This window comes from Ranitomeya variabilis, chromosome 3 (assembly GCF_051348905.1).
Source record: "Ranitomeya variabilis isolate aRanVar5 chromosome 3, aRanVar5.hap1, whole genome shotgun sequence".
NCBI lineage: Eukaryota > Metazoa > Chordata > Amphibia > Anura > Dendrobatidae > Ranitomeya > Ranitomeya variabilis.
In genome coordinates this window covers 730,800,153-730,812,490 of record NC_135234.1, presented here as the reverse complement: position 1 = coordinate 730,812,490, position 12,338 = coordinate 730,800,153, and the positions used below count along the sequence as shown (strand labels likewise).

General features: G+C 41.6%; 1 protein-coding gene across 1 annotated transcript; it reads right to left on the bottom strand.

Moving 5' to 3' along the window:
- Nucleotides 1-1,992: 1,992 nt before the first annotated feature.
- On the bottom strand, nt 1,993-4,913 carry LOC143817781 (uncharacterized). The gene is made up of 3 exons (XM_077299257.1): nt 4,198-4,913; nt 2,709-3,188; nt 1,993-2,641 (listed from the first exon to the last, which is right to left on the bottom strand). Exons 1-3 carry the CDS (start codon nt 4,911-4,913, stop codon nt 1,993-1,995), a joined length of 1,845 nt encoding a protein of 614 aa, XP_077155372.1.
- Nucleotides 4,914-12,338: the final 7,425 nt, after the last annotated feature.

The following is a 12,338-nucleotide window of genomic DNA, read 5'->3' as shown; positions in this document are numbered from 1 at the left end:
GGATTTTTGTCGCATCGTAAAGGCGCCTAGAAAAGGCACGGCCTACGGGAATAATTCTTAGAGCAAAATTTAATAAGCCTAACAACAATTGAAGTTCCTTAAGAGTAACTTTTTTTTTCGATACAAAACCTGATAGTGCATTTTGCAGTTTAACAACCTTCTCTTCCTGGAGTCTACATTCCATTTTAGATGAATCCAACGTTATGCCCAAAAAATCTAAAGTAAGTATTGGTGAAACTGTTTTCTCTAGTGCAACTGGAATGCCAAAATTTTGACACATTGACATGAATTTGCTCAATAACTGCATGCAATTCTGGGACCCAGGGAGGGCCAATAAAAAGAAAATCGTCGAGATAATGGAGTAGTATGCCCACATGCTGGGAGTCCGATTCTATGACCCAATGTAAAAAAGAAGAAAAAGTTTCAAAATAAAAACAAATTGGGAAAAACCCATGGGCATGCATCAATCAAAGAAAAAATAGAACTCTAAGGAATTAAAGCCATCCGGATGTACCGGGAGGAGTCTGAATGCCGATTTAATATTCAATTTGGACATTAACATATTCTGACCAAAATTTCTAAGTAAGTCGACGGGCGTATCAAATGAAGAGTAGCTAACTGAACACAAAGATTTATCTACCTCGTCATTTAGAGAGAAACCGTGGGGGTAAGATAAATCATGTATTAAGCGGAAAGAGCCTGAATCCTTTTAGGGACAATACCCAGAGGGGAAATAAGAAAATTCAAAAAGGGTGGGCTATTCTGCCTAATTGTAGTTCCTTGTAAATTGTTTCCCTTGCTATATCAGGGTGTCTCGACAGGAAGGGTAAATTTTTAACTCATTTGCAGCCCATACCTCTAAAAGGGGAATATAAAAACCTTGCAAAAAATCTTTGAAAAGCAGCTCGCTACTCTCCCGATCTGGATACCGGTCTAGCCATGCCACGCTATCATTTTTTCCAGTTTCACTGGTGTCGGAGCTTTTGAAATTAAACTCATTAATTGATGACTGTTGAGTGTTTTGCTGCCTAAAGCATTTAGACATGGGGCGCGAGCCTCCGACAGAATGAACATTCGTGGCGAAGCCTGCAATTATTGAGCCATTTGCAATACGTTTCATTAAACGCAACGTAATCGCCCTTCCTATTGAAATTGATGGCAGGTTGCTTTACTACGGAATGTATCTGAGGGAGCATTAAATTGATCCAAAGGGCAACATCTTTGGCACTCCATGTAGCGTTTGGATGGACGGCCAATTTTTGTCTGAAAGCTTCATCGTAATTATGCCAGGCCATGCCTCCAAAATTACGATAAGCTTGCAATTCGACATGTTGAAAGAGTTTACTACACAAGTTAGAGAACTTTTCACCGAGAACAGACGAGTATTTAATTAAAGTAAATTTTCAATAGTTTACTTTATTCATATTGAATCTATAGTAAGGCAGCGTAGCTGAGCAGTGCTGCAACCATGGTGTCTCAGTCTATGCATGCAGGCTTACCTCTCCTCCTCCAGGCTCCTCTTCTACTCAGCCTCTAACTTTAGAGCCTCCTCCTGACCACCTCCAGCCCACACCACTGGGCCCTGGGCTACTGCCCAGATTGACCCCATTATAATCCACCCCTGATTGTACCCTGTGGTCAATCAGTGGCCGCATCACTCTCCCCGCCTTCTAAGCAACCTCTTATATCTGTAGGAAGTAAATGTTGCTGCATTTTTTTTAAAATAACAAATGTAAGCCATTTTCCTAAGGCAAAGACAGTGAAGCAGCCACTGATTGTCCACAGGGTTCACATAATGATACTGTCACAAAATCTCCATGAGAGAAACTGTGGTGACACCATTGGAAGTATTCAAATCACATCCTTGCAGTCAAATGACTGTTTGCTCCCTGTGTGTGATGTGAGGAATCACAAATCTGCATTTACAGTCACTACTGACTTTAAGTACAAATATTAGTTACACTGTTATTTTTAGACATGACATGTTAAACTTTAGTAGCGTGTTGCATTCTCTTCAATAATTTTTTGTTTATCCTGCTTGGGGACCGAAGCAATATTTGGTGGAAACTCTGTGCGTTTAGAACTCCAGGTGGTTTGATGTTCCTTTTTCATAATTCGAATGACATCAGCCACGATTTCTTGTTGAAAATCTTGTGATGTGGGCTCACATAAACATTTTACAACCCAAGCTTTGCGTGCTTTTGAAAATTCAAGATGGTATCTAACACTGCCAGTGGAATCAGTTTCATTGTCATGTTGAACCACAGCCTTCAATCTATCAATACTCCTATTGTGGTCCAAGGCTGCCAACTGGCTGCAAGCAATCATGCCATCAATAAAGAAATGTAAGCACTTAGGCCGGTATTTTAAACATACGCTATGATACAATTCCAATTCTCCTGTGTGACAGAAGTAGTTGATCTGTCTTATGTCCCGTTGAAGATTTTTGCTCTCCGCTATTCCTTTCAACAGGCTCATGGCTGTCGGTGTAGGCTCTAGCCATTTGGTATTGTCCAATTTCTCAGCAGTGAGTGGTAAATGCTCACATGCAATATAGGGTTCAGAACCAGACCACTCAAGGATATTCCTCACATGTTGCAACTTTAATTTCCATCCTAAAATCTGTTGGTCAGCAGCTCTTCTGCAGGTACGCGAAGAGCACCATAAATGGTTTTTGATTGGCTGTATCCAATGTGACAGTATTTCACCTTCCTCTTTTTTTGGATGCTGCTAGAATCTTCTTGCCCACTGACTTAGCCAGAAGCCAAACGTCAAATTGATGTTGAATATTTGGATATTTTTCCCGCATAAGTTTACGTATTGCAACGTATCGATCAGTGGCAATAACCTGAATGTCAAGTCCTTGTTCAAGGAAGAAATTAATATTTCTTTCAAAGGCTATTTTTTCAAGGGAAACTGACCTAGTTGGTGGAACCACCTGCTCAACAGAAAGACGGCAAATTTTCTTTGATTCTGTGTCCATCATAGAATATATGCAATATTTTACACAGAATCCAGGGCTGTCTGACTGTCCATCCCCTGTGAGACACACTGAGGCTTTTTTCATGTCCTCAAGTACGTTTCTTTGTTCCAGGTTCCAGTGGTGATCTATTGCAGGGAAGATGTAAATTTTTTTTATTTTTGAAATGTGTTTGAGTCGCCCGCCAAGGCCGTGGGGGTACTCGGTACTGGGTCCGGTCGCAATTAAAGGGGTGGTCATGGTGGCAGCGACCCAGTCCGTGGCCCTGGGCGCCCAAGTAAAAGGGACGGTCTTTAAACGGGTTGTGGAAATAAGGAACGTTCGTGACGCCACCTGTGGTTCTCGGTCAGAGGTGACTGACGCTGCTTAAAGGGGTCATCTGGGGGCAATGGTGCTGCAGCAAAGATGGTGTCACTTCCCACAGGTGAAGCGGTGTCCTCAGGGCTTCCGGTGTATTTGGCAGGGATGATGAATGCCGCAAATAATTGGAGGACACAGGGTTGCAGTCTTTACCTGGTTTACTGAGATGGTATTCAGCCTCAGTCCAGGGTACCGGTAACAGGTGTAGCTGGAATCCAGGCAGCCTGAAGACAGGTGGAAATCCCCTTGACAGGTCAGTTTGGGAGCCTTCCACTATGCGCTGGTCTGTGGTCCCTTGCTGCCTGTAGCTCTCTAACAAGGTCCTCTTTCTTCCCTGTCCAGGGACAGTACCTGCACGGTAGGCAACTTGAGCCGTCTCTTTTGGGTCTTTATTCACGATGACTCTGGACTCTGATTGCTGCTGTACCTCAGGTATTATGTGGGCAAGTCCCTTTTAGTTTCCTGCCTTCCGATTCTGCCGTGGGGCTTGCAGTCCCCCTCAGCCTCGGGCTCTCGGTACCTGGTTTCTACACTCAGTTTAGATAGGCCCAGTAGCAGTCCTTCTCTAGCTCCTAAGTACCTCTGTCCTCCTTCACTGTCTGCTACCAACTCTGCTTGTCTGCCTAGCAACTGCCTAGCAACTGACTCATCCTCCCAACCAGAGAGAGCAGCTCCCCTCAAGTCGGGTGTAGAGCTCCCCCTTCTGGCCTGGAGTCAGGATATGTTGCATGTAAGGTTACCTGCCAAAGGGATTCCTCCTGTCTCCAAGCATGGCATTACCCTCCCCGAGAGGAAGGCAATACCACTGTGGTACCTGGACTCCTGGGGTGCCACATGCTGATTTTCCTATACTACACATTTTTAGAGTAGTAAAGAAGTGCTTCATTCTTAGAAAGCTTTGGCCACTTAAAATTATTGCAGATGATATCAATACATTGCCCAGTGGCCTCAATTCATGCTTGGGTTGGCTGTCCCACAGTTTAAAATGATGCCCATTTTCACACTGCACAAATATTGTTATCATGCTCCCAACTAATTTTTGTTTTAATTTGGTCAATTTACCTTGACGCCGAGGTGTCTGTTGACAAGGTACCTTAGAAATTAACAATCTCAAACAACAGTCAAAGACAAGATTTTGTTTTTCAGCTGCATGGTTGTCATACTGAAATTGTAAGTCTTCAAAATCTTTGTCTTCGGTATCCTCATTACTGTCCTCAGAAAAAACATCATTTTCCTCTGCACAATGTGAACAATAAAAAGATGTGTCACGTGGGTTAACATAAGAGGTTCCACTTTGCTCAATTGTACGATCACGCACATCTTCAGTTTGTGGGGACATTTCTAGTACTTCAACTTCTTCTTGTATTGGAGATAGTGGCAAAAATCCTTCCTCCAATGCTGAAAACAGATCACCCGATTGTTGTCCATGTTCCTTTTGGTTTGAATGTTCTGTAGTTTGATAAGCATAGTAATCATGGTCAACCAAACCTGATGATTGAACAGTGGGAATAAAATGTTTTACTGGTGGAGATGTTAATTGTGATGCTCTTGCCAAGGACACTTCAAAATCCATCTCATCATATTCCAATACATCTTTACAAGGCTTTTCTATATGAACAGCACTGGGTGCATTTAAGTCAAGTTGTATTTGTTTCTTAGTGGAACCCTGTGTATCTGTTTTTGGTTAGGACTCATTTTTTTCCATGTCTGAGTCACTACTTGACTTCACATACCCATGTTAGTGGTTCAAAAACAGTCTTTGTTTGTTCATACTTTGGTCTTTGTGAAGGACCCATTTTGCACATAGTGCATCTATTTTTGAAAATCGTATTTGCGTCATTCTTGATCGCTGAAATTTCTCATGCTCTGTGTTCACAGCAAATGATTGTCTGTTAGGCACTTTAACAATAAGTGTAAGGGAGTCTGAAGATTCACTAGTATGTGCAGCGTCGGACTGGAGTACCTTGGGCCCACCAGAGAAAAATCATTCTTGGGGCCCACCTTGCAGTTATATAGAAATAATACCAATTATGTTGCAAAATGATGTCATATCAAACGAAGTGTTTATTAACCAATAAATAACCAATTTAACTTAATGTATAAAAAACAAACTAAAGAAACACTCCAATACTTTGACAACAATAAATACTTTCAAGGTACATTTCCTTAAAGTAGAAGTCCCACAAATGGAACTTGCATTTATTTTGCGCACGGGGCCCCGTCACACAGTGATGTAAGTGGTGAGGTAGTCAAAATTCTGTCCATCTCTCCACTAACCGCAAAACAGATGCCTGTTCCATTTGTGAGAACCACATCTACTATTCTGGCACATCCTGGAAATATGGGAGCACCCATTAAAGTGCAATAACAAAAAATGAGTATTGTTTACTAGATAAAAATAAATATTATATAAAACCGATTTTACTAAACAAAATGTATAATTCCCAAAGAAATAGGAATTTCACTTTTCCCAATTTTAAAAATTGGAAATCAAATTTGCCTACAAGCCTTCTCAGCATATTCTTAGAATTTACTCAGTAATGCAAATACACAACATTAGCTCAAAGCATGTTGAGAATAAGCTGGGATCACCCAGCAGCACCATTGAAGCAGCACATCAAACTTGCCCCACTGGAAAAAGTTTAAAAATTATATGAACATTGTGAACTTTAGTTTTGCATGTTTCCTTCCCCTCTTTAATACAATATCATTCAATTGTTAATGATAAGACCCATGATAGCAAAGTAAACGTACACTAATAATCATGCCGCAGCAAACTTACAAAAGCATTTTTTTCAGAACAGAAGATGACATTGCATAAGTATTAATAATGTCATCATAGTCTAAGTTCCTTGAAATGTCACGCTCAATGTTCAACAGAAGAAGTGACTCTAAAAGTTCCTGTCCAATTAAAGACCTCAGACGATTTTTTACAATTTTCAGTTTTGAGAACACTCTTTCACATGAAACTTGGGTGCAAGCAAGTGTAAGAAGTGTCTTGTAAACTGCAAAAAGGTTTGTATATGCTGCAGAATGTAAATTGTAGTCATATAAAAGTGTTTAGCAACAGGAAAGACAGTTTTCACATGCTAACTTTTTGGTATCAATGGCTTCCTCTTCATCCTCCTCTATTTTTTCTGTGATTTCAACCACAGGAGGGCATGGATTTTTGAGAACGGAATAGTTCTCTTTAAAACTAGTTAGCTCAACTTTACGTTGAATAATATCGACTTCAGCCAGTTCAGCTACAGTCTTCAAAGCCTCAGACGGAATGTCAGTATAGCTCATTTGGTCAAACTGCCTGGGGTCAAAGTACACTAGATCTTGGATAAGGTTTTTGTTTTTTGAGAATTTTTTTTTCAATGCTCATTGCTGCCTGGTCAATGACGACATAAAAAACCTGATGCTGAAAACTATTCAGCGGGTCAGAAGAAAGCTCATCCTTTGCTAACTCACCCGGCATTGTTTTTTTTCTAGTTATTCATTTCTGTGGTAAGGCTTTTTCAAAAATGACATTTATTGAGTGTTCTTCAAGTGTGGAATCCATCTTTTCAATAAATGAATTGACTGTTTTAACCCCTTCCTGACATCAGACGTACTATCCCGTCGAGGTGGGGTGGGCCCGTATGACCGCCGACGGGATAGTACGTCATCACCGATCAGCGGCGCTCACGGGGGGAGCGCGGCCGATCGCGGCCGGGTGTCAGCTGCATATCGCAGCTGACATCCGGCACTATGTGCCAGGAGCGGTCATGGACCGCCCCCGGCACATTAACCCCCGGCACACCGCGATCAAACATGATCGCAGTGTACCGGCGGTATAGGGAAGCATCGCGCAGGGAGGGGGCTCCCTGCGGGCTTCCCTGAGACCCCCGGAGCAACGCGATGTGATCGCGTTGCTGCGAGGGTCTCCTACCTTCTTCCTGGCTGCAGGTCCCGGATCCAAGATGGCTGCGGCATCCGGGTCCTGCAGGGAAGGAGGTGGCTTACCGAGTGTCTGCTCAGAGCAGACACTTGGTAAGCCTGCAGCCCTGCACAGCAGATCGTCGATCTGGCAGAGTGCTGTGCACACTGCCAGATCAATGATCTGTGATGTCCCCCACTGGGACAAAGTAAAAAAGTAAAAAAAAAAATTTTCCACATGTGTAAAAAAAAAAAAAAAAAAAAAAATTCCTAAATAAATAATAAAAAAATATATATATTATTCCCATAAATACATTTCTTTATCTAAATAAAAAAAACAAAACAATAAAAGTACACATATTTAGTATCGCCGCGTCCGTAACGACCCAACCTATAAAACTGCCCCACTAGTTAACCCCTTCAGTAAACACCGTAAGAAAAAAAAAAAAAAAACAAGGCAAAAAACAACGCTTTATTACCATACCGCCGAACAAAAAGTGGAATAACACGCGATCAAAAAGACTGATATAAATATCCATGGTACCGCTGAAAACGTCATCTTGTCCCACAAAAAACAAGCCGCCATACAGCATCATCAGCAAAAAAATAAAAAAGTTATAGTCCTGAGAATAAAGCGATACCAAAATAATTATTTTTTCTATATTTTAGTTTTTATCGTATAAAAGCGCCAAAACATAAAAAAATGATATAAATGAGATATCGCTGTAATCGTACTGACCCGAAGAATAAAACTGCTTTATCAATTTTACCAAACGCGGAACGGTATAAACGCCTCCCCCAAAAGAAATTCATGAATAGCTGGTTTTTGGTCATTCTGCCTCACAAAAATCGGAATAAAAAGCGATCAAAAACGGTCACGTGTCCGAAAATGTTACCAATAAAAACGTCAACTCGTCCCGCAAAAAACAAGACCTCACATGACTCTGTGGAGCAAAATGTGGAAAAATTATAGGTCTCAAAATGTGGAGACGCAAAAACTTTTTTGCTATAAAAAGCGTCGCTGGTTTCACACTTGCGTTTTTGTCTGCAGCGTTTTTTGCACAAAAAACGCATGCGTTTTTTCCCTATATTTAACATTGAAAACGCATGCGGTTTTTTTGTACGCGTTTGGTCGCGTTTTCAAACGCATGCGGTTTTTTTCTGCATGCGTTCATTTTCAGAAATACAACCTGCAGTATTTTCTTGCGTTTTTAAGCACATGCGTTTGTTTGCGTTAAAAACGCATGCATTTTTTCGAAAAAAAAACAGAAAACACACTGAAAAGCCACCCACCACCATCAAGGTGATAAAGGGATCCTAACCCTAACTCTACCCCTAACCTCACCCCTAACCGTTTAATGAACATTTTCTGACAGTCATAGTGCCACGTATTTCAGTGCCACGTATTTCAGTGCCACGTATTTCAGTGCCACGTATTTCAGTGCCACGTGTTTCAGTGCCACGTGTTTCAGTGCCACGTATCACGTATTTCAGTGCCACGTATCACGTATTTCAGTGCCACGTATCACGTATTTCAGTGCCACATATTTTAGTACCACGTATTTCAGTTGCACATATTTCAGTGCCACGTATTTCAGTGCCACGTATCACGTATTTCAGTGCCACGTGTTTCAGTGCCATGTATTTAAGTGCCACGTATCACATATTTCAGTGCCACGTATTTCAGTGCCACGTATTTCAGTGCCACGTATTTCAGTGCCACGTATTTCAGTGCTACGTATCACATATTTCAGTGCCACGTATTTCAGTGCCACGTATTTCAGTGCCACGTATCACATATTTCAGTGCCACGTATTTCCGTGCCACGTATTTCCGTGCCACGTATTTCAGTGCCACGTATTTCAGTGCCACGTATTTCAGTGCCACGTATTTCAGTGCCACGTATCACATATTTCAGTGCCACGTGTTTCAGTGCCACGTATTTAAGTGCCACGTATCACGTATTTCAGTGCCACGTATTTCAGTGCCACGTATTTCAGTGCCACGTATTTCAGTGCCACGTATTTCAGTGCCACGTATTTCAGTCACGTTTAGGGTTAGGGTTAGGGCTAGGGTTGGAGGTAAAGTTAGGGTTGGGGCTAAAGTTAGGGTTGGGGCTAAAGTTAGGGTTAGGGTTTGGATTACATTTACATTTGGATTAGGGTTGGGATTAGAATTATGGGTGTGTCAGGGCTAGGGGTGTGGTTAGGGTTACCGTTGGGATTAGGGTTAGGGGTGTGTTTGGGTTAGGGTTTCAGGTAGAATTGGGGAGTTTCCACTGTCCAGGCACATCAGGGGCTCTCCAAGCGCGACATGGCGTCCAATCTCAATTCCAGCCAATTCTGCGTTGAAAAAGTAAAACAGTGCTCCTTCCCTTCCGAGCTCTCCCGTGCGCCCAAAAAGGGGTTTACCCCAACATATGTGTTATCAGCGTACTCGGGACAAATTGAACAACAACTTCTGGGGTCCAAGTTCTCTTGTTATCCTTAGGAAAATAAAAATTTGGGGGGCTAAAAATCATTTTTGTGGGAAAAAAAAGGTGTTTTATTTTCACGGCTCTGCGTTATAAACTGTAGTGAAACACTTGGGGGTTCAAAGTTCTCACAACACATCTAGATAAGTTCCTTGGGAGGTCTAGTTTCCAATATGGGGTCACTTGTGGGGGGTTTGTACTGTTTGGGTACATCAGGGGCTCTGCAAATGCAACGTGACGCCTGCAGACCAATCCATTTAAGGCTGCATTCCAAATGGCGCTCCTTCCCTTCCGAGCTCTGTCATGCACCCAAACAGTGGTTCCCCCCCACATATGGGGTATCAGCGTACTCAGGACAAATTGGACAACAACTTTTGGGGTCTAATTTATCCTGTTACCCTTGTGAAGATACAAAACTGGGGGCTAAAAAAATCATTTTTGTGAAAAAAAAAAAGAATTTTTATTTTCACGGCTTTGCGCTATAAACTTTAGTGAAACACTTGGGGGTTCAAAGTTCTCAAAACACATCTAGATAAGTTCCTTGGGAGGTCTAGTTTCCAATATGGGGTCACTTATGGGGGGTTTGTACTGTTTGGGTACATCAGGGGCTCTGCAAATGCAACGTGACGGCTGCTGACCAATCCATTTAAGTCTGCATTCCAAATGGCGCTCCTTCCCTTCCGAGCTCTGTCATGCGCCCAAACAGTGGTTCCCCCCCACATATGGGGTATCAGCGTACTCAGGACAAATTGGAAAACAAATTTTGGGGTCCAATTTATTCTGTTACCCTTGTAAAAATACAAAGCTGGGTGCTAAAAAATCATTTTTGAGAAAAAAAATAAAAATTATTTTCACGGCTCTGCGTTATAATCTGTAGTGAAACACTTGGGGGTTCAAAGCTCTCAAAACACATCTAGATAAGTTCCTTAGGGGGTCTACTTTCCAAAATGGTGTCACTTGTAGGGAGTTTCAATGTTTAGGCACATCAGGGGCTCTCCAAACGCAACATGGCGTCCCATCTCAATTCCAGTCAATTTTGCATTGAAAAGTCAAATGGCGCTCCTTCCCTTCCAAGCTCTGCCATGCGCCCAAACAATGGTTTACACCCACATATGGGGTATCATCGTACTCAGGACAAATTGCACAACATTTTTTGGGGTCCAATTTCTTCTCTTACCCTTGGGAAAATAAAAAATTGGGGGCAAAAAGATCATTTTTGTGAAAAAATATGATTTTTTATTTTTACGGCTCTGCATTATAAACTTCTGTGAAGCACTTGGTGGGTCAAAGTGCTCACCACACATCTAGATAAGTTCCTTAGGGGGTCTACTTTCCAAAATGGTGTCACTTGTAGGGAGTTTCAATGTTTAGGCACATCAGGGGCTCTCCAAACGCAACATGGCGTCCCATCTCAATTCCAGTCAATTTTGCATTGAAAAGTCAAATGGCGCTCCTTCCCTTCCAAGCTCTGCCATGCGCCCAAACAATGGTTTACACCCACATATGGGGTATCAGCGTACTCAGGACAATTGCACAACATTTTTTGAGGTCCAATTTCTTCTCTTACCCTTGGGAAAATAAAAAATTGGGGGCAAAAAGATCATTTTTGTGAAAAAATATGATTTTTTATTTTTACGGCTCTGCATTATAAACTTCTGTGAAGCACTTGGTGGGTCAAAGTGCTCACCACACATCAAGATAAGTTCCTTAGGGGGTCTACTTTCCAAAATGGTGTCACTTGTAGGGGGTTTCAGTGTTTAGGCACATCAGGGGCTCTCCAAACGCAACATGGCGTCCCATCTCAATTCCAGTCAATTTTGCATTGAAAAGTCAAATGGCGCTCCTTTCCTTCCGAGCTCTGCCATACGCCCAAACAGTGGTTTACCCTCACATATGGGGTATCAGCGTACTCAGGACAAATTGTACAACAACTTTGGGGGTCCATTTTCTCCTGTTACCCTTGGTAAAATAAAACAAATTGGAGCTGAAATAAATTGTGTGTGAAAAAAAGTTAAATGTTCATTTTTATTTAAACATTCCAAAAATTCCTGTGAAACACCTGAAGGGTTAATAAACTTCTTGAATGTGGTTTTGAGCACCTTGAGGGGTGCAGTTTTTAGAATGGTGTCACACTTGGGTATTTTCTATCATATAGACCCCTCAAAATGACTTCAAATGAGATGTGGTCCCTAAAAAAAAATGGTGTTGTAAAAATGAGAAATTGCTGGTCAACTTTTAACCCTTATAACTCCGTCACAAAAAAAAATTTTGGTTCCAAAATTGTACTGATGTAAAGTAGACATGTGGGAAATGTTACTTATTAAGTATTTTGCGTGACATATGTCTGTGATTTAAGGGCATAAAAATTCAAAGTTGGAAAATTGCAAAATTTTCAAAATTTTCGCCAAATTTCCATTTTTTTCACAAATAAACGCAAGTTATATCGAATAAATTTTACCACTAACATGAAGTACAATATGTAACGAGAAAACAATGTCAGAATCGCCAAGATCCGTCAAAGCGTTCCAGAGTTATAGCCTCATAAAGGGACAGTGGTCAGAATTGTAAAAATTGGCCCGGTCATTAACGTGCAAACCACCCTTGGGGGTGAAGGGGTTAATA

What these genes read in the sequence shown, in the direction of transcription:
- LOC143817781 (XM_077299257.1), bottom strand. Translation starts at nt 4,913, where the DNA reads ATGGATTTTGAAGTGTCCTTGGCAAGAGCATCACAATTAACATCTCCA. An exon ending in TTCTTTACTACTCTAAAAAT is followed by an intron (nt 3,189 to 4,197) that starts GTGTAGTATAGG and finishes GACCGGACCCAG; the next exon opens with TACCGAGTACCCCCACGGCC. An exon ending in GCATCCAAAAAAAGAGGAAG is followed by an intron (nt 2,642 to 2,708) that starts GTGAAATACTGT and finishes GCGTACCTGCAG; the next exon opens with AAGAGCTGCTGACCAACAGA.